The 24,960-nt window shown below is 32.2% G+C and overlaps 1 protein-coding gene across 1 annotated transcript in view; it reads left to right on the forward strand.

The window, feature by feature from the left end:
* Positions 1–24,960, forward strand: part of RIMS2 (regulating synaptic membrane exocytosis 2) — a 631,678-nt gene that overhangs the window by 522,919 nt on the left and 83,799 nt on the right. Inside the window, 5 exon segments of the mRNA XM_079106841.1 lie at positions 21,655–21,696; positions 21,698–21,767; positions 21,769–21,829; positions 21,832–21,866; positions 21,868–21,898. Coding sequence (XP_078962967.1) covers positions 21,655–21,696; positions 21,698–21,767; positions 21,769–21,829; positions 21,832–21,866; positions 21,868–21,898 — 239 coding nt within the window.

The raw sequence follows: 24,960 nt of genomic DNA on the forward strand, positions 1-24,960 counted from the left end.
TGGTATACAGAAAGTGTTCATTATACGTATGAAACAATGAATGAATGAGTAAATGATGAATAGGTAATGTAAGGAATATAGCATTGTGTTAAGAGTATAGGCTCTGGAACTAGGCAGTTGGGTTTTAATCTTGTCTTTCCCATTGTGTGTGCAAGTGGCTTTGGACAAATTAATTAGCTTGTCTGCGCCCATTCTTCTCATTTAGAAAACAATACTACTACTACTACTACTAATAATAATAATAGTTTCTTCACTAGATTATTTGAAGATTAAGTAAATTACAACAGTGTTACATAGTAAAATCTGATAAATATATGCCAAAATAAACAATAAAAAGAAATAGGAACAAGAAATTAAAAAATAGAAATAAAAAAGATTTTATGGAAATGACAACATTTACAAAGTTGTATGTTTTCAAATTACTTGGTATAAATATTAACTTGGTAACTCTTCTGTACCAAATGATACTGAGTTAGTTCTAAAGTAGCATCTCTTTTATATAGGCCTTTCTCTAATAGGTTAGTGAGTTGGAAACAGGGATAGGATGGATGGATATTTCTAGAGTTACACTCAAAAGGTGCTATATCATACCACATCTTAATCCATATAACCAATATTCTATAAACAACAAATAATTTTTGTCTTTTAAATTTAAAAGATATTTACCCACTCGTATTTAAAATAGATGAAATAGGAGTTTCTTCTGATTCTAATTACTTGACAGCTTATTGATGGACCTGAGAGTAGCCCAAGATCTACTATTTTTAGGACTGGGAATGACCTAGCACTAAATTTATATTCTTCCCAGTTACCCTCAACCAGATCATACAGTTAACTGGGCAAGAACATGTATATCCAATTTTGGGATAGAGTTGAGGAGCATTTAGAAATTCTTCTACATTGGTGAGTTGGATATTTGATCAAACAATTGACAACAATATTTCCAAGAGTAATGGCTTTTCAAAATGTTACCAAAAGATTGCATTTTAAAATGCTCAAATAATGAGTTTTGTGTTCTTAACGTAACAGAATAAGCAGTACTATTTGTCCAGCTCTCATCTGTGCTCTATTTCGTTCAAATTTTACTAAAAAAAAAAAAAAAAAGAAGTTCAATGGATAGACAAAGGGGAATGAAAGAAAGCGAGGAGGCAAGGGAAAGGAAAGACAATGGAATGGATCTGACATAACTTTCCTATGTACACATATGAATATATTACAGTGAATCTCAACACAAGAAATTAAGTTAAAAAGTATATCCACAAGAAATTAAGTTAAAAAGTACCTATGGGTAAAAGACAGAACAATCACTAGGGGGAATAATGCAGGGGATAAGGAGAGGAGATGGGAAGGAGAGGTACTGGGGATAGAATTAGAACAGTATATACTCCATGCTTTTATAATTATGTCAAAATGGATTCTACTGTCATGTATAACTAAAAAGAGCCAATAAATAAAAATTATTCCCAGTATTGAAAAATGTGTTCAAAATCAATAAAATTCCATCATATATTCTGTTCTAAATTTATTAAAACTTTTTTGATATGCTAAAATGAATTTAAATAAATATCCTTTCACTTGTTTGAAATTGAGTGGCTTATTTTTTAAATTTGTAAGATTAAAAAGCATTTGTTATTTACAAAGTCTTGTGTTCAATAGGCTAAACCATACGTGTTTTGCAATTCCTGAATGTTACTTCAGATTAAATTCAAATATGATTTCTTTTTTTTTAAGTTAGCCTTACATCCCTACTTTGAAAAGCAGCCAAACAGTAAAGTGCCATATTCTACACAAGATTTTTTTTAAATATATCTGAGACTTAAGCATAAGATTTTATAAGAGATCAATGAAAACATTTGCTGATATTTCACTGCTTCATTGACTCCACATTGTTGAGGATTTAATATAAATGTGGGGTTCCTGAAAGGTGGAAGGATTAGTTTAAGTGGAAGAAGATGGAAGCTGCTCCCAAATAGGATGAGACTCTCTGTATTAGCATAAAAGTAAAACTGAGTTCATTATCATGCAACAGCATGGCCCACATGGAATTGAGGACTGTTGTGAAGCAACACGATGGGCAAGGAAATTAGTATCATATTTTAATTTCTTATCTGAAATTCTTTATTATTTTATTTTATATCTTTACCATTTACTTGGAAGTTATTCATGTTTTGCCTTGGATTTTTTTTTTCTGCATGCTTTGTCTACCAAATTAGGTTATAAGTGGTTTTAATACAAATGTTCTGTCCTGTCTTTCTTTATTATCAGCATTGCATGGACACCAGAGATTTATACATGGTAGATGTACAAATATTTGTTGTTAGATTGGCACCTGTGTTTCTGAAACAATTTGGTAGGAAGTTTTGATTTATCATCAATACATATTTATTGAATAGTCAAAATTCACTAGATACAGCCTGAACTTTAGTATATAATTATCGCTACAATTCTAGAAGCTTTTATTCAAATGATGAATTTATTGAGTTCATTTATCCAGCAAATTCTTTCTTGAGAGTTAGTAAATATCAAGTGCTAGGATGCTAACAAAATGAACTATCCAAGTTCCATGAGATGAGAGGAAACAATTGCAAGGAAAGAACTTCTGTAATGGAGATATAGTAAAACCCTGAGAAAACACTATGATTGGCATTCAAAAATTATGACATCAGTATTGCCATCTGTCACTATTGTTCATGAATCATTGAAACTGGGTAGCAGTCCTGCAACATGATTCTGGCTGTTCAGATTCTGATTGCAGTTTGGTAGCACCTGGTGGCAGTTTTCCACTCTGAAAAATATAAAAAATAAAAATTATCCTGCATCCTGTGTCTTAGCCCTTCAGTGTAGTGGCAGAAATCAGATATCTCCTGTTGGTCTTGCTGTTCTTTAACATCCCTTTCGGAAAATAAGGATTTTAACCCACCACTGTTTGTCAACCGGAGCTAAACAGAAGATGGGAGCAAATTAGCAAACGTTTTACATCTAATTTCATGTTAATTAGAAGTATGTTATTGGAAACTTTTACTATTTATATGTTTGAAAAAAGGGAAAATATATCAAAGCTATCCAAACTGTGGGGAAGAAACTTAGGGAAGACTTCATAGAGGAATTGTTATTCACACAGGCATACAAGAAATGTAATAGCTTGTCCTCCATGTGAAAGCAGGATATTTAAGAGTGAGAAGAAATGCAAATGTCAAGGCACAGAAAAAGTATGTAAGTATTTCAGAAAACAACATGTAGTTGTATATTTCTAGAGCATCCAGTTTGAGAAAAGGAAGGAGATGAAGTCAATGTTAGGCATGAGTCAGAGCACTGCTAATTTTGTAGACCATGCAACAGAGTTTCTATATTTTTTATAGATGAAGGATCCATTAGAGAAATTTTTGTGGGATTTTTATCAATAAAAGATCACTATCATAGTCGCAGGAAAACTGAGTTTTCTTTTCTGTAAAATAGGGATAGCACCTACTTCACAGGGTTATATGAGTTGGAAAATATGTGACAGTTTTGCATAAAGTCCAGCATGGAGTAGATATCAAAGTAGTGACTATGAGTATTAATATTATTATTATTAATATTACCATATTAGTGATTGAAGAGAGCAGGGCTACAGACTGAGAATCATAAGGATACTAAATCAATTCCAACTGCTGACTGACTAGATAGAGAAAGTAAGGGCAAGAGATGGCATGTCATAAATTTCTTGGCTACTTATTTGGGTAGTTAAACATGGTGATCTTCATCAAGAAGTAATAAAATATATATATGCATATGATAGTAAATTATTTGAAGTAAATAAGTTACATTTGAAACAATCAGCTGATCTTTTCATAAATTCACATGTATGTGAACATGAGATGGACTTGGGTTTCTTTACCATGAGAGAAGATGGTAAAGTGTTTGGAAGCAACCATGGAGTTAATTCTGTAGGAAGTACATGATATACTAAGTTATAATCTTAAGAATAGCATCTTAAATTGGTGAAGAAGAGAAAACTGAATCTTTCCAGAAAGCAAAATATTGTTTGAATGAAGAAAAATGTAAAAGAAGAAAAGCTTGCGCACAGTGGACAAAAGTTGAATTTGACTGAGACAGGGATTGAGAATTAGGACTTATTAGGGAATGTTTATGGTGCGGACCTTTAGGTAAACTGGTTTGACTTAAAACCAGAGAGAGTATTTATATTGAAAATACAAGCTCTAGTATTTTGGAAAGAAACAGATGGTTGGATCCAAATTAAATTATCATGATTATAAAAGATGAAAGGGAAGTGAAGATGAAGATTCCAATTCTTAACTGCAGCTAGTGATTTTGTAAATTCATAAATAAAAATAGTTTCAGTGATAATTAAATGCATATATACATTCAAATAATTTTGAAAGTTATTCATTTTCTCTGTTTTGCATGTTAATATAATTAGATTACAATAAATGCATTTTAACATTAGTTTCTTGAGAAAAGGAAGGAGATGAAGTCAATGTTAGGCATGAGTCAGAGCACTGCTAATTTTGTAGATCATGCAACAGAGTTTCTATATTTTTTATAGGTGAAGGATCCATTAGAGAAATTTTTGTGGGATTTTTATCAATAAAAGATCACTATCATAGTAGCAGGAAAACTGGGTTTTCTCTTCTGTAAAATAGGGATAGCACCTACTTCCAAGAACATATCCATGTTCTTCATTACTCTTAGCTTAATCAAAAAATTCTGCATTACTTATAGTTAGGCATTAAATGCAGGCATAAAAGAATTGAGCAAGAATGAAGAGTGATCTGAATATTGTTTTCCAAACATAAAAGGAAGTCTTGCTATCTTTTCACATGTGATGTAGTTGTAATATGTAAATTTTAGCCAGTGATCTCAAAATGTTATTGCTGAACCTGTAGCAGCAGTATTTCTTAAAAATCCATTAGAAATATTAATTTTCAGGCACAGCCCAACCTAATGAACCAAAAACCCTGAGAATGATTCTGAGTAATCTCTGTATTGTAACAAGCCCTCCAGGTGATTCTGATGTAAGCTAAAGTTTAACAGCCACTGCCCTAAGCAAAGGGGATTTGTGTTCACCTTGACCCTTTGGTAAAGTTGGTACCTGCATAAGTTCTAGTGTCACATTGCTGGATTCATATTCCAGCTTCATGACTTAATAGCGGTTAGAATGAGACCTTACACAAACTTCATAACCTTTCTTCCTTTTGCTTTCCTCCTCATCTGTGGTTAGAATAGTTCCTACTTTGTAAGGTTGTTCTTAGGAATATTTCTAGTGGGGTACAGTATATGTGAAGGTCCTGTGTTAGAAGAAGCTTGACATTTTACAAAAAAAATTAAGAAAGGCTAGTGTAGCTGAGGAATAGTTTATAGAGACAAATGGTTTGAGAATAAGCTGAAAGAAAAAGGCAATGGCCAGATCTGCAAAGGTTTGACGAAGAAGATGGAATCCTGAGTTCTTGTGAAGTAATTGGTATGTGCCAGGAGGAGAAATACTTTTTGTTGTAGGGAGAAGAAAGAGGATAGCGTTCATTAGTAATTAGGTTTATAGACTGATAGTTGGAAGATTAGGAATTTGATTCTGATAACTTTTCTCAAGTATGACAAGACATAAAATAAATTTAGCAGCAGATTGACATAACCTGCTTCATATTTTAGAAAAATCACTCTGGCTGCTATGCGGAGAATGGGTTAGAGTTGGAACATAAGCATTCAGGATACTCTTGCAGTGAAGTAGACAAGAGTGACATGCACTTGAATGGTAAAACTCAGGATGGGGTGAAATAGAAGAATATGACATATATGTTGGGGGTAAGATCTACAAAATTTAGTGATGGATCAGGTGTGGAGAAGAAAAGAGAGAAATCAAGGGTACCTCTTGGATTTTCATATTCATCATTGACTACTAAGTACTCTTTACTGATATAGAGAATGCTGAAAGAGGAATTAGTTTGAGACAAAAGATTAAATTCAGTTTGGAATAACTTAAGTGTGTGATACCCTGTGTGACATATGAGTTCTTATTTTGAGTAGGTAACTGGGTAGACAGTTCTGGAGATCAGAAAAGAAGCCCAATTTGCTATCTTAAAGTATGTATACATTCATTAATTATAATAATTATGTTATTAAGATGTGGAAATTTCTTCCAGTAACTTCCGTTTTCTCTATGAAATGTAAGGAAAAATTGTCTGGTGAGAGGAAAGCAAATGATGGGAGATTTGAATGGCATTGAGAATGTGTGCAGGGGATTCTAGTATTAGAGACACTGTCTTCCCATGACATGTGTTCAACAACTGTGATATACTGACCTGTGAAAATAATCATTTGATCCTAAATAGGAACTTGTATGAAATCTAAATGAAGGTTTAACTGTCTCTTACTTCTAATCAGTAAAACTGACCTCCCCATGAGGAAGTGTGAATAAAATAATAAGATGTAAAGACCCATGGAGCTTAAATTTACTTGTGTACTTGATTTATATATTAGCCTTTACTAGAGACTAGTGCAGTTAATGAGGAGGGTATGAATGGAATAACTTGGACTGGTGATAGTGAGTTGTAATAGAACCAACTGAATTCCTGAATTCTGCCCTTCTGAATTCTCTTTTTAAACAATTCTTAAATGTTGAGAGGTACTCACGGAGGTACATCAGAGTTAGCCAGCCAGATGTCATATGAGGAGGGACACTCAAAGTTGAGGATATTTGCAAAAGAGTGATTAAAATGACAGGCTTTGGAATCTAGGATGGTTAAATATAAATGAGGGAGGGTTAGTACTTTGTGAAAAAGTGAATCAAAGTTCTCTGAATATATAAGAACAAAGATAGCTGATTAAATAAGTCATAAGAAAAGGAAATAGAAGGCCTTGGAACAATCTTCTGGATTAGACTTATTATTATTCCCACTGAACATAATATGGCTTCTGAGACACAATGACTACTCTGATTATTCCTTTATAACATGAGTAGTGCATCTATGTCTTTGAGTTTCCTAATTAAATTCAGTTAGCTTTCCAGTAGGTAACTACTCTTCTTACTGCATAATGTATCATAGATATTCTTTGTGTCTAGATTATAGAGGTGTCTTTTTTTGGAAGGATTTGTTCATTGACTGTCTTATGTCTCAGAACTCACTGAGCATTTCTGTCTAATTTGAAATAGCATCTAGCTAAAAGCCATACTTCATTCTTTCAAGATAAGAAGGGTGTATGGGCAAGTCTAAGTTTTGGAGTGTTTTCTGGGGAATGATCTATAGAATAAAGAGAATTTCCAATTTTTATAATTTTTGCCAATAAAACTAAATAATAAATTGATACACCTGTCTTATGTGTAGCTTTTCATTTAGTGCCAAAACCATACATCTTTTTTAATCCAGTGTCAAATGCTGTATCTGACATTTTACAGGTGATAAATGTCTATTAAATTGAATTTACTTGTAAATGCATTATCAATCATCTGTGTAAAAAGAGAATTTTATGAATATTTTTCAATGAAGCTCATTTTTTCAAATGTGCAATGACCAAAGGTATGGTAATTGTCTGTCTATACAGTCTGAGTGATCAGATTGAGTCTGTGGTCTCATTTCTTTGAGACCACAGAATGTCACTGGTTATATAAAATAGCTGCCTTCTCAAATAAATCTATCAAGTTTAAGAATCTATTCTTAGTGAAGGCTCAGTGTCCCCATATAATTGCAAATATACTTAATAGTGTTTACATATCTCAACCATCTTGTAGACATTGTGCTAAATGTTCTATGTTATTTTATTTAACCTTCATTGCAATCTTGTAAGATTTGTTTTTAAAGATTACATTTGTTTTTAAAGATTATTTAACTCACTTTTTTGACAAATATTCCCTGAATACTTACTAGGTGGCAAGCATTATTTTTAAACCTATGATTTTGCAGTGAACAAATAAAGGAATTGTCCTTCTCTATGTTGCTTATATTCAGATGTGTAATAAATAGATATTGTATAATAAATAGCAGAAAGGAATATAATAAATAGGCAATATACTTAGAAAATCACATTTTTCTTGACATTCTTACCAAATCAATTGCTTCATTTTATTTGTTCATTTGTTTGTTTGCTTAAAGAGGTCACAGATATAATACTTAATGCTTCATGTTTATATTAGAAATTCTGAATAATATTGAAAGCATCCTTCAGCTCCAAGAAAAAAAAAAATTCTGGCAATGCTTTTTTGTTTACTGCCTGGCTTTATTGTGCTATGCTTTTTCCCTTCATCTTACAGTAACAATAGGAAAACTCCAAAAATCATGCTCTAGAGTAAAAGAAAATGGTTCACCTAAACTTCTGAGTCAGCTACAATCCTAGTAGACTTTCTAATCTTGAAAGACTAGCATTATACCATCTGAGACCTCATTCCAGAGCAGAAATTCACAATCTCTGCAGAACTGATTGATTTGGAATCTGAGTTCAAAAAAGAAAAGTTTTATACTTCTAATTTATCAAAAGATCTTTTTTAAGATAACTCAAAGGAGGATTTAATACATATACCCAAGGATATGTTGTTAAAGTATTGCTGTCATTACAATAATCTTTCTGTTAATGGGTGATTGACCATGAAACTTATACTTGGAAAATTATGACTGGAATATTGAGTACGTACATAAAAGCATGCTTAGCAAATAGTCTAAATTAAATCAGATATTTATTTTCATGTTCTTAAGTGAAAGAATAATGTTCTTTAGGGTTGGATAAAGAGATAATCTAGAGAATTTTAACACATTGAATTTATTCGAAGAGGAATCACTAGCATTTGTCCAATGAGTCAAGGAAAGTAATAATTTAACCAAAAATAAGAATTACCTATCTTTAAAAAAATCTTTTCAATTTCTCTATGGGATGTCTGAATTCAATTCTAAATATCTAAGTCTTAATCTAGACACTATACTATACTTCACAAAGTAATTTACACTTTTAAAGCTCCCTGAGTGTTTTGCCTCATGTCCTCCTCTATTTTATTATTTTTGTTTTTCCAAATTTATGAATTAAGACTATAAACCATTGTCCTTGACAAGACATGGTCATTTCATACACACACACACACATATATACACACATGCATATTCTTTAGACATAATTTCTTTAATGCACACTAAACTTGAATTGAGAAATATGAAAATTTCTCATTTCAAGCTTTCTGGTTTAGATATTTTTAATATCTAATATATTATATATATTAGATATATATATTATACAGTATATTATTATATATATATTATATATATAATCATTGTCCGGTCAGTGTGTGTTTCCCCTTCTTGCTTTTTTAGTGTTCTTTTTTTATGATCCCAGAGCCCTCATTTTCTTCTAAGCAAGCAAGGTACCTGAGAGCATTTACTGTCTTTGAAAGTATAATATGGGCCTCTCCTTTATGAACACTTCCAAAGCTTTTATGCTCCATTCTCCTGAGCTCTACTATCTGTAAAGAGGATAGAGGGTAGTTTTATTTTGTCCCTGACAAGAAAGCCTTTTCTATAGCAACATTGCAAATTTCAGTAAGAATAATAACATGACATATGTGATAGCAGACTACCAATTACTGGAACCTGAGGAAGCAGTGGGAGTTATTTCTGGTGCCCTACAAGTAGTTTTGCCTGACTAGAACAGATGCTCAGAAACACTGAAGGGCACGAGACCACTTCTTTTTGCTTGATTATTATCAGGTAATATAAGAAAGATATAAGACAGATTCTGCAAAAGCATCTTTGTTTCCAAATATAAATATATAATGTATGAATAGTGTACATTTAGTCTTAAAAAATGAGAATGAGGTTTTTATTTTTATTTTTTTAAATCCCATGGGACTCCAGAATGTCTGGTAGATTCTTCCATTTAGTTTGAGAGATTGATTTACAGTATAGAATTTGTTCAGATAAGAAGTAATCAGATTGCCTCCAGCCTTAAAGTATGTTCTTGTTCTCTGAAATGACAGAATGTGATATATACAAAGAAGAGATTTTTTATATTTGAATTTAATCTGTAATCAATTTTTAAGGAAAATCAGAATATATACCATTTTTCAAAATAAGACACTAACCTGGTTTGTACTTTATGACTTGAGATATTAGGAATATTCTTAATATACTATTTAAACATTTCCCTACATTTCAAACACAACATTTAGTAGTTTTATGTGGGTAAAATTTACAGCCCAAGAATATCTTCAAATTAAGGTTTAGCTTAATTTAAGTAATCAGTATAACTTTTAGAGACATGATGTGAATTTTTATTTAATATAATCATTTAAGACTGCAGATATTCATCATTTATTAACCTAAAAACTGGATTCACTGATAATAGAGTTAGATGATTAGGAAGAATAAATCAAAGCTTTTTTTTTTATATTCACAAAATCTTAACTATCAGTAGTCTTTTGGTCATACAAATAACTGCTAAATTGATTCTTGAAGTTGCAGGCCAGTGAGTGTACCTTCTGATCGTTTGTCATGACCTTTTTATGTTATTGAAATACTGTGTTCTCTTTTGGTAAAGCCAGAAAAAAATGCATTGAAAATGAATCAGAGGGAAGTCTACACTGTTCAAAATACTTATGTATAGAAATAATTAGGTTTAGTTGAAAATCAGGAGACTGTATACATTATATTGCTGGATTAGAAGTATGGAATTTATTCTGGGAACTTGTGAAGAGAAAGAAGATGCTATTTATTAAATATCATCTACTTGGGAAAATAAAAGGGAAAAATAGGCAAAGTTGGATTAAGAAGAAAGAGAGAAAACACCATGGAAATTTTAAAGAAATTAATTTTTTAAAAATAGATCAACAGAGAAATTATAGTTATACAAAGAAGTTGAAATGACCCCAACAATGATCTCTAACTTGTTTGCTGGGTTTGGAACATGAGGCCCAATAAGTAAGTAACAACTTTTCTGGCAAAACATTAACAATGTAGCTTTAAATCTAGAATTTGTGATGGCGAGACACTTTTATTAAATAAATATGCAGTTGAGCTTCTCCCCTCCTCTGATAAAATCCCTCATAGCATAAAAGTTTCATGTTCTAAATCAAGGATCATACTCATCATCTTCTTTTGTATGACTCATGAGCTGAGAATTGTTTTTACATTTTTAAATGGTTGGAACCAACCAAAACAACAATACTATTTCATAGCATATGCAAGTTACATAAAATTCAAATTTCAGTAAGTCTTACAGACACACAGCAATTTCCACAATTGCTTACACAATGCAATAACAGAATTGAGTAGTCACAACACAGACCACATGACCCTCAAAGGCTAAAATATTTCCTGGTTTGTCCAACTTTGTTCTAAAGAAATGAATTAATGAATCAAATTCATCAAAATTAAATAAGTTTATATATGTAAAATGCTTAGAATAGTTCCTGGCACATATGAAGTATACATTTTTTAAATATCACGGCCATCATTATTATTACCTTATGATGAGGCATTTTGGTGTGTCTAATAATCTTATTTGATTTATTAATTTTTAAAAAGCAATAATTGAGGAACTTATTAGTTACATAAAACAAGGAGACTTGAATTTCCTCTTTGAATGTCAGGAATAATTTGTATCAGTCCTCCCATGAAGTATTTGAATATTTCAGAAAGTAGATGATTAGAGTGTATATTCTTCAGAATTAAATACTGAGGAAGAATTAAATTAAACTGACAGCACAATCTCTTTGAATTGACCAATTTGATAGCAGGTGTAGCCTAAAGAGGGTGGTGGGAAAAATGTCAGCATAATGTGATATTGAGAAGAACGTTTTTCTTTAACAGTGCCTTAATCTTAAGAAGAAAAAATTTTACAGCATAGATTTTGCATTGTGCCCACCCAAAAATAAAATTATTGAAAATAAAAAGTCATTGTATTTCTCAGACTGACTTGAATTCTTAAAGTCATCCATTTTGCTTCTCAAAGTAACTTTTTGTTTCCATTTTTAACTTTCTTTTTTATTTTTTCCTTTCTTTTAAGGTTTATCACTTTTGTCTAGAAATAAGTACCAGTAATCTTTATTTTAGCAACTGTTCTCTGCATTTTGATACCATTCTGTATGTACCATCTCATTCTTTCTTTCAACATTCAATCTCTTCACAAGTTATTCACCATCAAATTCTTTCATCCTTGGAGAATATCATGATGAGCAAAATAAGCCAAGCCCAAAAAAACAAAGGCCAAATATTTTCTCTGATTTGCTGATACTCATTCACAATAAGGTGGGGTTGGAGGGGAGCACTAGGGAAGAATAGTTACTTTAGGTAGAGGGGAGTGAAGGGAGGGAAAGGGGTCTGGGGATAGGAAGGATAGTAGAGGGAAGCAGACATTATTACCTCATGTACATATATGACTGCATGACTGATGTGATCCTGCAGTATGTACAAGCAGAAAAATGGGGAATTATACTCCATTTATGTGTGATTTATCAAAATGCATAAATGCATTCTACTGTCATTATAACTAAATAGAACAAATAAAATGTTAAAAGTTCTTTCATCCACTTTCCATCAGTGTATTTGGTTAATTCCTTGGAAATTGATTTTTATCTCTAGTTCAATACCTATTTTGTCAAGGTCTACTGTATCTCCTAAATTTCTCAGTGAATAGCACTTTTTAAATAGCACCTCTTGGCATCTTTTGAACACCCCAACTTTCACAAATCTCATTCTTCTTTTGCCTTTACAATTTAATCCTATTATATTTTTATTACTTCTGAGAACATGCCTCTCTTTTCCTCAGTCATTTCTTCTTAACCTTCAAATGTAGATATTCTTTGAGCTATCTTCTCAAATTTTTCCATTTCTCATTCTTTACACTCCTTGTTTGCCTACTTCAGCCATCATATTTAACTTCATCTACTCTTTCCTGTTGAAATATTTATTGACTTTCATATTTCTTTTCTTTTCTTTTCTTTTTTTTTTTTTTAGCTCTAACTATTCCCTGGACCCAGCTTAAGTGCACAGTTTCCTAATGAATTCTTCATCAGGAAATTCCATTGTTTGTAGTGTTGATCATGTCCTAAATCAACACTCTTGGGCAAATGCTTTGCTCTGAAAGGGCCTCAGTTTCCTCTTCTAAAAAAAATCTTATTCTCAAATACAGATACTAAACTACACAGATAATCCCTTCCAAATAACTTTAATCATTGCTTTTTGTTAGTAATAGCAGTGCACTAGCCTAAATTTACTTTAGGATTAGTGCTTCAAATAATTAGCTGATTTTTCTATAGTCAGTCTCTCCTATTCCAATCAATCTTTGTTAGTGCAGGCTATAGTGAGCTACTATAATAAGCAACCTTGAATTCTTGTTGGTCAACCAACTACAGTTCACTTCTGGCTCATGCAACATGCATAGTGCAGGTTGGTGAGGACACTCTGCCCATTATAGTGACTCAGAGATTCACTGGATGGAAGTCTTTCTGTAATCCAAGTAGTAGGGGGCAGAGAAAGTTGGAGTTGAACATCACCAATTAAATGCTTTTATCCAGAAGTGACACAATTAATTTCCAGTGACATTTCATTGGCCAAAACAAGTCAAAAGGCCACCTCTAACTTCAATGGAGTGAGGAAGTATAATCCTGCCAGCTACTTGCAAGGAGATCAGAATAATGGAACAACATAATCACTATTCCATCATTTTGTATATAATCTTTCTTATTTATGATTTTTGTTATTTTCCAGATCCACTAGCTTTAGTGACTCTTTTTATCTACAAACTCACACATAATAATGTAGGTCTGATAGATTTTCTGGACTTGTCTGTACTACTCTGAGCCTATAACACCTTAAAATTTGGTCAAACTCCATTACTCATCTTAAAACCATGGCATATGCTTTTTATCTCTGCATTTTTATTTACAATATTCTATTCCCTTTACAGTTTTCCTTTCACTCTTCTTGTCACTGTTTTTACCCATCATTCAAGATCCAGGTTCATCAAGGTTTCCTGATTTTCTGATTCTAGTAGTCTCTCTCTACTGAAATCTCTTGACACCATGTTTTGTGTCTCTTTTCTGTGGTACATAGTACTTTTTAAAAATTAATTTGTACAGCATTTTTACTTTCATTTGCCTTCTTATGCTCGGTCCTTAAATAATGACCATGTCTCATTCATTATTTTTATTCATCACAGGACCAGAGCTACCATAAGACTAAGTGGAGTCTTTGCACAAGTTAGAGAAAAGTGTCCCTCTGGGTAGATTATTAGAAATAGACACTTCCTTCAAAAACAACATTTAAAGAAAATCCTCTTTATGAAGAACAAAGTATATTCTTTCTTCCCTTCAGTTTCATCCCCCTCATGTAGGAACAAGGAGCCAAGGCACCCTTTCAACCCCCACTTGCTCCCTTGGGACCTAACATCAAGTACATGCAAAAGAGATGCAAAGGAGTCACTTAATTAGTGTCAAGATGTTTACAATAGTTAAAATTAGCTGAGTTCAGAAATGTTTGAAGGCCTAAAAATTCAAGGGAAAAAAATAAAAAAGAAATTAGGCCATGTCTCTCAGGATAACAAAGAAGTAGCTAAACTCAAAGGAGAGAAGCTGTGTGCGATACATGTTATAAAATCACAATTCTTGTATAATTTTTATCTTAACAGCAAGTAAAATCAGTTGATACTTATGATTGATATATGTGTATTTTTAATGTAGTTTTTGCAGTTTTTTTTATGAAAAACAATGTAGCTAGAGAGAGTTCAGGGAAATAAAACTAACAAAAAAATTAAGAAATTGCCATATGAGGATAGACAAAATGAATGATTAGACTGATTCTAATGAATAATTAGAAACCATGAGTACTGTAGTAAACAGAAACACATAGTTCTGATATATAAAGTAATAAATTTAGAGTTTTTTCTTATAGTAACTTTCATCAAACTCACAGAGGGGATCTGTTTATTCGATACTGATGGGAGAACTTTAAATTTAAATGATATAAAGGAATAATATATAGATAGGCTGAAGAGTTTAAATAAATTTTTGAATGTTCAGATAAAAAAGGAACATTCCTAAGTCCTTTAATGATTTGGCCTTCACAAAGTTATCACTTTTAAGATAGGCATGATGCTCTCCAAATGCCCTTTGATGTGGTATTAGAGATAAAACACTAGGCTGGACCCCAGGTCTGTTGGCATAACAATCCATGTAATCTAGATTCTCAGTTTTTAGGACAGCTCTGATGTAATATCTTAATTGGCAGATTAATAGCAGTTGAACTTGGCAGAATATTATTTAGTCACATTCATATCTTATCATCTCTCTGAGTTCATCTTTTACCCTAGTATGGTTTTTATAAATTTCCTAAAACAACCAGACTTATTCCTGCCTCATGGTTTTTTCCATACTTTCAGAGAATTTTCTTCAATGTTTAACCTAATTAGAGTTTTTCTTGACATTAGAATTTGGTGTTTGAAATTTCAGTTATAAATCCAAAACAAGTTCTTATGCAGTCATATTTGAATTTTATTACTCTTGTCAGTAAATTAACAGACTATTTAGTACCAATTTTTGCATCCCATATTTGTGATAATAGATGCTCAATGACATTTGTTGGATAAATGATTACTACTTTACTAGCCTAAAATTTGAAGATACTGGACTGGGGTTGCAGTTAAGTGGTAGAGCACTTGCCTAGTATGTGTGAGGCACTGGGTTCAATCCTCAGCACCACATGATAAATAAATAAATAATAAAGTTATTAAAAAATCCTTTAAAACCGCAGATAATTGAGTTAAAGTGAAAATAAGGCTTGTTAGATGGTAAATGAAGATAATAATTACAAATTTCACATTTTCGGAAAGGAGTACTATTAATATAGAGAAGTTTTTAATAAGGAGAACTTCAGATGAGAGCAGATCTTTTGTTCTTGTTCTTTCCCTGCAGGGAATATTCCAGAACTCAGGAAGCCATCTGCCCAATGACTGCCAACAAGTGCAGTCAAGAATAAATTCTATTAGTCATAGGTTTAGCTCCTGGCACCTGCCTCCAGGATACAACAGCGGAAAAGAAAAGGAAAATAAGCCTTTCAGGGTACCATTTTGGGAACTCAGCCAAGTCCACTAGGTTTATTTCTGTCTACCATTATTGCTATTGTCTTGTAATTTCTGAGTCCTACAAGTCCTCTCCAGCACCTCTTCCTGGTCCACAATATTATAGGTGCATTCCTAGAATTAACTGTCTACTGTTTCTCTGTTCCTGTTGTGTAGTTCTCATACTCCATCATATTAGCTTCCAGGTCCTCTATGTCTTTACCCACCAAATTCTGAATCACCACCAGTCTGTAACTCCTAAGTTTCTTAACCTCCTTCCCAGCTCTCAAGATGATGAAACATTTGCTTGGCATGATTACATATTTTATTTACAGTGCTACTCATGTACCCATTGTCTCACAAACTCATAATTTCAAGAGCAAAACCACTTAGTTCTATTCATTCAAATCTATCATTTAAATCTATAAAATTTATATATCTATAAATATTTATATATCTATATATATATCTATATATCTATATATTTATATATATCTATATATATCTATATCTATTTATATATCTATATATCTATATATATATTTATATATCTCTATATATTTATATATCTATAAATCTATAAATTTATTCAATCACATGTTCTAGTAACCCCTAATATGCTATTTATGTCTTTGAAGAATATTTACAAATATTTCACTTGCCTCTTAGCTGTTCAATACTTTTCTTCTACTGATCGACAATACTAGTTTTGCCTTTTAAAAATTTTTTTCAAGATATAATATTTCAACAACTATAATTTTGTCATAGTGGTCATCATTTGCATTGGTTATTTTACATGTCTTTTATAATACAAAATGTATGAAGGTTTTATTATTTTTCTAAAGCCAAATTTAAAAAAAAAAACATGCATAAAACAGTATTTAGACATGTAGAAGCATCATCTCTTTCTGGAACTGAGCATCCTATATCAATAATATTACAACACAATATTATTATGCAGTAATCTGTTAGGATTAGCCATACTGTGTCTTATAATACAATATATTGAGTAGTAATCTGTTAATATCTTTAGCTGATGGAATGAACTACATGGTTTGAATAATTTAATTCATGTAATAAAAAAGTGATGTTGGTCTTTACTTATTCTTTTCATTTGTTTCTCTTAGTTTAATCTTTTTCTTATTTGCCAACACTTTTTATATTTATTCTGGAAAAACCAAAGTAGAAAAAGAAGTGAACATTAAAAAAGTATACCTAGAAAACAGTCAAACTTCTTATAGCACAATGGTTACATTTTATATTTTCCCCCTGTAAACATAATCATTCTGAACTTATAATATTATTTTTCTCCATATTCCCTTTGTTCCCCTCATGTGCAGGGGATTGTTGCATCATCTCATGAATCCAAGCTTCCCCAACTATTTAGTTTAGCAAGAAGTGTTTCTTTATTTCTGCTTTTATAAATTTTTGTTTCTATTTATGCCACTGGAAAGCCTCCAGAGTTTAAATTTGCTTGTGTTCCCTAGTAGTAAGGTGAATCCATATTTGGTATGTAGGCTGGCCAAACTAAACTACACAGATCTGCTTTCCCTCTCCCGTTATGGATATCTTTTTATGTCAATAAATACTTTTTGTACCTGCATTTTCAAAAGTGCATTCTACTTAATGTACTTTTAATTTTTATTTTCTTTTATTAGTGCATTTTGATGGATAATAATGCATTATTAGTGCATTATTGTGCATAATAATGGAAATCATTGTGACATGTTCATACATAGCAATTTGATGAATCTCATTCTCTAGTACCTCCCTTTGCCCTTCCCTCTTCCCTCCCCGAGACCATCATCTTTTGTTCTATTGGTCTCCCTTCTAGTCCGCCACCCTTTTTTGTTTTGTTTTGTTTACTTTTTTTTGTCTCTAGGTTCCACATATGATGAGAAAGCATGCCACACTTGACTTGACATTCTGTTATACTGATGACCATAATTTATGTAAACCCCTCTACACTTGGACAGTTATAGGTGTTTTTTTTTCCCTTGTTTAAATTTCTTGTTTTGTTTTTTTATTATAATCAATTGTGCAATAAATATCATTGTAGTTAAATCTAAACACATTGCTAAGTTTTCCCTTAAGATAAATACTAAAAGTAGAATTACTCCATTAATAGACATTTAAAAAAATATGTATCTTTTGATACATATTGTCAAATCTTACTTCAAAACCTTATCACTGAGACTCACCCCCACCAGCAGTATTGAAATTCAGCATCTTACCAAACCTCAACTGGTCTTCTCTTTAAAGTAATTGCTGTATAATGAGACTGTACTTCCTAACCTTATTGAACATTCCAGAAAGTTGCCCATATTTATAAATCCTTTACTACAAAGTATTACAGAAATCAAGAGTACCAAATTAAAATTTGGTTAGTACTTTTGCTGACTTGCACATTTTTTGCTATAGTTTTAAATGATGTTCAGTAAGGAAAGAAAAGGAATCCAGTAGTGATTTCTAGCTTTCAGTCTCTTTCCCCTAAGAACACCTCACTCAATAGCAACAGTTCATAAAACTCACCCTTGGTGGTGGCTAAGTTTCCAGGAGATGAAAAGTAGATTCACTATACAAAACCTTCAGTGGACCCCCTTAGTATTAGTGCACAAGGCAAATGTTAGATTGAAGAGAAGTGCACATCTATAAAACCAAATTGTCATTAAAATATTTATCAATCAACATTTTATCAGCTCAGTTAGTATTTTTATTATTGGATTTTCATTAAGCATGAAAATTAGAATGCAAAAGTCACAGGTACAATAAGTTATCTTGTGGTTATATCTCTGGCCTCCTTTGTAAGTAACAGATTAGGGTGGTTCTTTAGAAAAGTATGTTTCTGTTGAAAATTCATATATAACTGGAGCACTAGGTTAATCTGGCTAAACCTTAGTCTCAATTAAACCTTAACCTTTCTGTGCTGTCTCATGACTTTTTAGTGGCAGCATAATATGAAATAATATTATGTACTTGCATCTTGTGTTTTTTGTCCCAAAACCATGGACTAGGAGGTATCTGGGGAGCGAGGCATTTCATCATTAGAGGAGACCTTGAAGATGTTGCAGTCAATATGTTTAATGGATGATGATGAATGAAGATGTTGATGACCTGAGGAGGAAGAAGAGATTTTTTGTAGCTCTATTATGTAGCTGGCATTCTGCTTAGTGCCCTGCTTATGTCTTCTCGATTATTGAACAAGGAAACTAAGTTTCAGAAAGGAGAAACAACTTCCCCAAGATCACATGGTTGGTTAGTAAAACCAAAGATCAAATCAGGTCCTAACTCAGTGCAGCCTATGATGCACTATGCAATGCTGGCTATGTTAACCACGTTAGACATTTTAATATCCAAAGTTTTTAAATTTATAATTACAAATATTACTTTTACTGATGCTATTAAATATTTATATCATAAATGGTGAAGAGATTTAGCCTTATTTTATTAATTGTCCATATAGTTATTGTTAGAATCTCCATTTATTGACTTTTTACTTGAGATATGTTGTTTAAACATAAACAAAAAGTAAAATATTCCTGCTTTATAAATGAGAAACATAAGACTTAAAGTGGAATAAATAACTCTTCTAAAGTAAGTTAGTTAAGTAGCTACAAAACTCATACTCAAGACCTTGTCTATTTACCTCCAAAATTCTATTTTACTCTCTTGGTATAAACAGAATATTTTATAACAGAATATTTTATACTGTTCTATTTTACTCTGTGTTTACTTTGTTTCTTAAAGAACAAAAAAATCAAGCAAACTTGAAATTTATTATTTGGGACATTATAGAAACACCGTTCTTTTCTTTAACACTCTTTCTGCCTATATATGCCTTATTTGGGGTGGGGGGTGGAGGGTACTAGGGATTGAACCCAAAGGCACTTTACCACTGAGCCACATCCCTAGCCCTTTTTATTTTTTATTTCAATGCAGGGTCTTCTAAGTTGCTTAGGGCCTTGCTGAATTGCTGAGGCTGGCCTTGAACTTGTGACCTCCTACCTCAGCCTCCTGAATTGCTAGGATTACAGGCATGTGCCACCATGCCTGACTGCCTTATTTCTCAAAACTGATATGAGTGAAAAGCTTGTGCATGCACTGCATTTAAAAAAATTCATAATGGATCTTTTCCCCCTTTAAAGACTTAGAGAAAATGCACATAGATTAATAAAATTTACATGGGGTTCTAGCCTTTAATTTTTTTTTCTTCTGCTTGACCAAGATATTGAATTAAGAATGAGTTCACTGCAGTAGGTCTAGTTTTTGTGCTTTAAATGATGTACAAAAATATTCATTTTCAATTTTTATTCTCTTCTTTGTTACTTTATGTGTTAAACACACCTATTATCAGAACCAAATTAAAAGCAGAGACTATGACTACTGAGGCAAATATTGATGATATGTAAATAAGTTTTCCTATTCCTTCAAAACAGACTGCTTCCTTCACATACTCCCAGGTTTATGGGGTCAGCTAGATAATCTGCTTCCAGATTCTTCAATCCCCACAACCCCTGCCTACCACACCCCAGGAATTGTGAGAAAAATCCAGAGACCTTTCTTTCATTGCTCCCATTTGTAGTATTTGTCTTGCAGTAGATCATCAATCAAGCTCACATGCTTTAGTGATTCATTAATTGCTTTCTGACCATATTATATAGAAAACTAATAATTTTTCTTTTAAATGAATATAAGAGGGAAATCTTTTATTTTTGGAAAATAGATTAGAATAATTATGAAATTAAGTAAAGTGAATAAATTATTTTTATTCAAAATAATGAAAATATCAAGCCCTGGTAGAATATTTAAGCAGTATTATATTAACCCCTATTAAATTTTTAATAACAATTAGAAAACTATTTTAAAGAGTGAGGCTTAGTAAATGGATTTGCTGTAAATTTTACCATTTTTTAGGTAAAATTCTGCATGCACCTAATTTCTTTTGAAAGCAATGGTAAATTGGAGAAGAAAGCTTTTGGAAGCTTTCTTATGTACTGATATATATATATATATATATATATATATATATATATATATTTTTTTTTTTTTTTTTTTTTTTTTTTTGGTACCAGGGATTGAACCCAAGGGTGCTTAACCACTAAGCCATATCCCCCCAGCCCTCTTTAATGTTGTTGTTGTTGTTGTTGTTGTTTTTTTTTTTTTTTGAAACAGGGTCTCCCTAAGTTGCTCAGGCTTCAACCAAATTGCTGTGGCTGACATTGAATTAAGATCCTCCAGCCTCAGCCTCCTTTGCCCCTGGGATTACAGGCGCATGCCATGACGCCTGACCCTAAAATGCATTTTGCAAATGGCAGCACAGCATGTTCTTTCATATGATCCCACTGATCCTTCATGCTATTTTTTCTCCCTGTAACCATTGCAAATAAGTACCCTCTTTGACAGCAGTAAATAAAATCAAAAGTCTGGTTTTGCGTAGTTGGTTGTATGGTTGGCCCTGATATAGTAAATCACACTGGAAAAGCATAGTATTGAAAAAAACTTAAATCCTAAAACTATGTTCCTTAGATGGCAAAAATTTAATTAAATTCCAGATGTTTCATCTAAAATGCCTCTTCTGTCTTTTCCTTTTCACTCGGTCTTCACTTTAATGATCCATCGGCTGACCAGTGTCTTTACATCCAAAATGCAAAGCAGACAAATGGGCAGTCAGGAAGAACATGACCAAAAGCACCAGCATCAGTGGAGACATGGGCTCACTGCTGGAAAAGAATGAGGGCAGCAAAGTCTGACACTGCAGTGGGCGCCTTGGCACCAGTGGCAAAGAAGCGTCGCTCTAGCATTGGGCCAAAATGGTAGCTATTGTTGGTCTCTCTCGGAAATAGTCGCAGCGCTTCTCAACTCAGCCAAACGGGTAGGAATTTTTTATGTTTACTTTTGACTTATTATTTGAGTTGTCATTAAATATATTTTTTTCTCTTACTCATTTTATTGCTAGTAATGTGAGGATGATGATGTGTTCCAGGAGGAAAAGGACATTTAAAACTAGTAAACCTTTCTGAAAATACTAACCATAATTTTTTTTTGCAGTGATCAATGAACCCTGCTCCAAGGGAACCTTGGCCACTTTCTTGGAATGTGTGTCTTTCTCCTCAGGGAGGAGTTAAGCTGTGGTGCCGAGAGCCTACTGTTGATCCTCTGTAAAGCCTATTCTGATCTCAGGGATATTTGCTTTCCTTTAGGTTCCTCAAGTTGGAACCAGCCAAATTATTTTTCATTCCCAGCAAGTTGCCATGAAGAGACGCTCATATTTTGTGTGAATGGATATAGCTCTTTTAGTGGCTGACAAACTAACTTCCTTTACAGTTTGTAAGCAACATTTACTGTAGTATTCAATTTTCTCACGGAAGTTTTTATTTTCCCTGTTAAAACGTTCAAAGCGGCAGTTTTCTCCGGCAGCAGGCAGGGGGATGTTTTCTGCTGACAGTGAAGATATTCAAGCTTTGCTGCTTTGAAATTCAGCTTCTAATTCACATCTGCAAAAATAATTATATATATACACTTCCTACTCAGAAAAGCTACTGTTAGCAATTAAGAAATTTGTGAGTCAAGCAATGGTCTTTTTTTCAAATGGGTGTTGATAATTAAACAGTTAAATCCCTGGTTTATCTTGAAATAATAGCATATCTTCTACTTAACAAACAAAAGCATGTAATAGGGTGTTTCTTCTGTAGCAAAATAAATTATAGGCAACTGATAAAATCTAATTTGTTTGAATACTAGTGTTGTTGTACACAAAAAGTAGGAAAAAAATTACACCAACCAAAAATAATTTTATGGTTTACGTTAATTCTTGGACCCAGCTAATCTTGGTTTTTACAAACTATAATGGTGATTCTGAATAGAATGGTGATTGTAGAAATATTATATTGCAATATTATTTGATGGTATTCCTTATACTCGGTTATAACTTGCTACGTTTAATGTGATTTTTGTTGTGGTAATTTTTCATTTGGTGTTTTAAAATGTTATTTTTCATTTTAACATAGAAATAAAGTTTAATTTATGGACACTGGACATATAGATCACATTTGTATGATTTTTATAAACAGCTATATTTATACATATTGTTCCTATGACACTATTCTTTTGAAATCAAGGGGTGTTTTTATACTTCGCTAGTGGTTCAAACGTTTATATTTCCTTCTTTAAAATTTGTGAACATACTTTATATCTAATACTGCTTGAAAAACTAAAGTTGATGAAATTTAAAAAATAGGAACCTAAAATGGACATTATTAAGACTATAAGTTATGGGGAAGGAAGGGACAGAGAAAGGCTGATCAATAAGTGCTAAGTTACAGTTATATAAGAAACAAGAAGTTCTGGTGTGCTATTGAATGGTAGGAATATTATAGATAACCGTAATGTCCTGTACAATTCTAAAAGACATTAGAGAAAAAGATGTGTAACAGTTTCATCACCACAAAGAAATGGTACATTTTTGAAGAGATAGATGTGTTTAACTTAACTCAAAGATTATACAATGTATACATGTGTTGAAACATTACATGATACCCCATTTATATATGCAGATTTTATGTTTTTATGTATTAGTTCAAAATATATTTAACTTAATTTTTACAAAATATATTTAATTTAATTTTTAAAAATTGTAAAACTATCAGTTACAGCATTAGACTAGCCAATTTAATTCCATTTTAATTAAATTAAATAATTAAAATAATTAATTAATATATGACTTTTAATAAATATTGAGCACTTACTATGTTCCAGACACATCAAGAATAAAGATACATAAAGAATCATTTATAAGCAAAGTTACATACAATCTAGCAGGAGACCGATTTTTAAACAGATTGCTTCCAAGTAACATATCAGTGATAAAATTAAAATTACAAAGAAGGTGACTTGTATGTTCAAAAACAGGCCAATTGATCCAACCTAGAATTCCAGGAATGAAATCCTGGATATGATACCTGATCTGAGTTATCATCTCAGTAACTACCATGACTACAAACTTGGTAAAAGATAATTAGAAAGGTGTTCCAGATACATGCCACAATGAGCAAGGTGTAGATACATACATGAGATGATAAATGGCTATGTGGTGATTTTAATCATAAAATGCTCTGCCTAGAGATGAGGCTGATCAGTAATTAGAGATCATGAGAGTCCACAGGTCATATTTACAGGTTACAGAAAGTTTTGAAAGGTTTTCAATAAAGAATTGAGGGGCTGGGGAGATAGCTATTAGTTGGTAGAAGTGCTTGCCTTGGTAAGCACAAGGCCCTGGGTTTTCGATCCCCAGCACCAAAAATAAAAAAAAAAGAATGGATATAGGCATATTTGTATAATTTGTAGTTTGTAGGCCAGTTCGCCATTTATTTTGATAAAAAGTATCAGGCATCTATCATATGCCAGGGAGAATCCTGAAGAAAACATGAGAAAGCAGAGATCCTTTTCCTCTTAGAAAGTATATTCTACTGGGAATATCATAAGGAAGTAAATTTAAGTTCACATCTGGTAAAGAATGTTTTAGAATGATTAGCAAAAACATACAGAGAATTCAAACAAGAGGTAAGATCCTGAGATGTGAATGATAGATTTAGGAATTTTTCAGTAGAGATTGATCATAAAAATTTGTTATCTTTGGACTGGGGAAGATAGGTAAAATGATAAGGACTTTGCCTAGGATGCACAAGGTCCTGGATTAAATCCCCACCACTGAAAAAAAAAAAAATCGTCTTCAATTGTTTTCAATTCTCATGTAATATAGTCAGAGGAAAAAAACAATCATGTAAAATGTATGCATCAATGGAAAACCATTTATAATTAACCATACAGAACATATTGGGACAATGAAAATCATGCAATATTTTTAAAAGAGCACAATCAGTAGTCAACCCAACTTAGTGATTGGTTTGGAGTATGAGTAGAGGTTCAGAGAAGATT

The sequence above is a fragment of the Sciurus vulgaris genome, assembly GCF_902686455.1.
Source record: "Sciurus vulgaris genome assembly, chromosome: 1".
Taxonomy (NCBI): domain Eukaryota; kingdom Metazoa; phylum Chordata; class Mammalia; order Rodentia; family Sciuridae; genus Sciurus; species Sciurus vulgaris.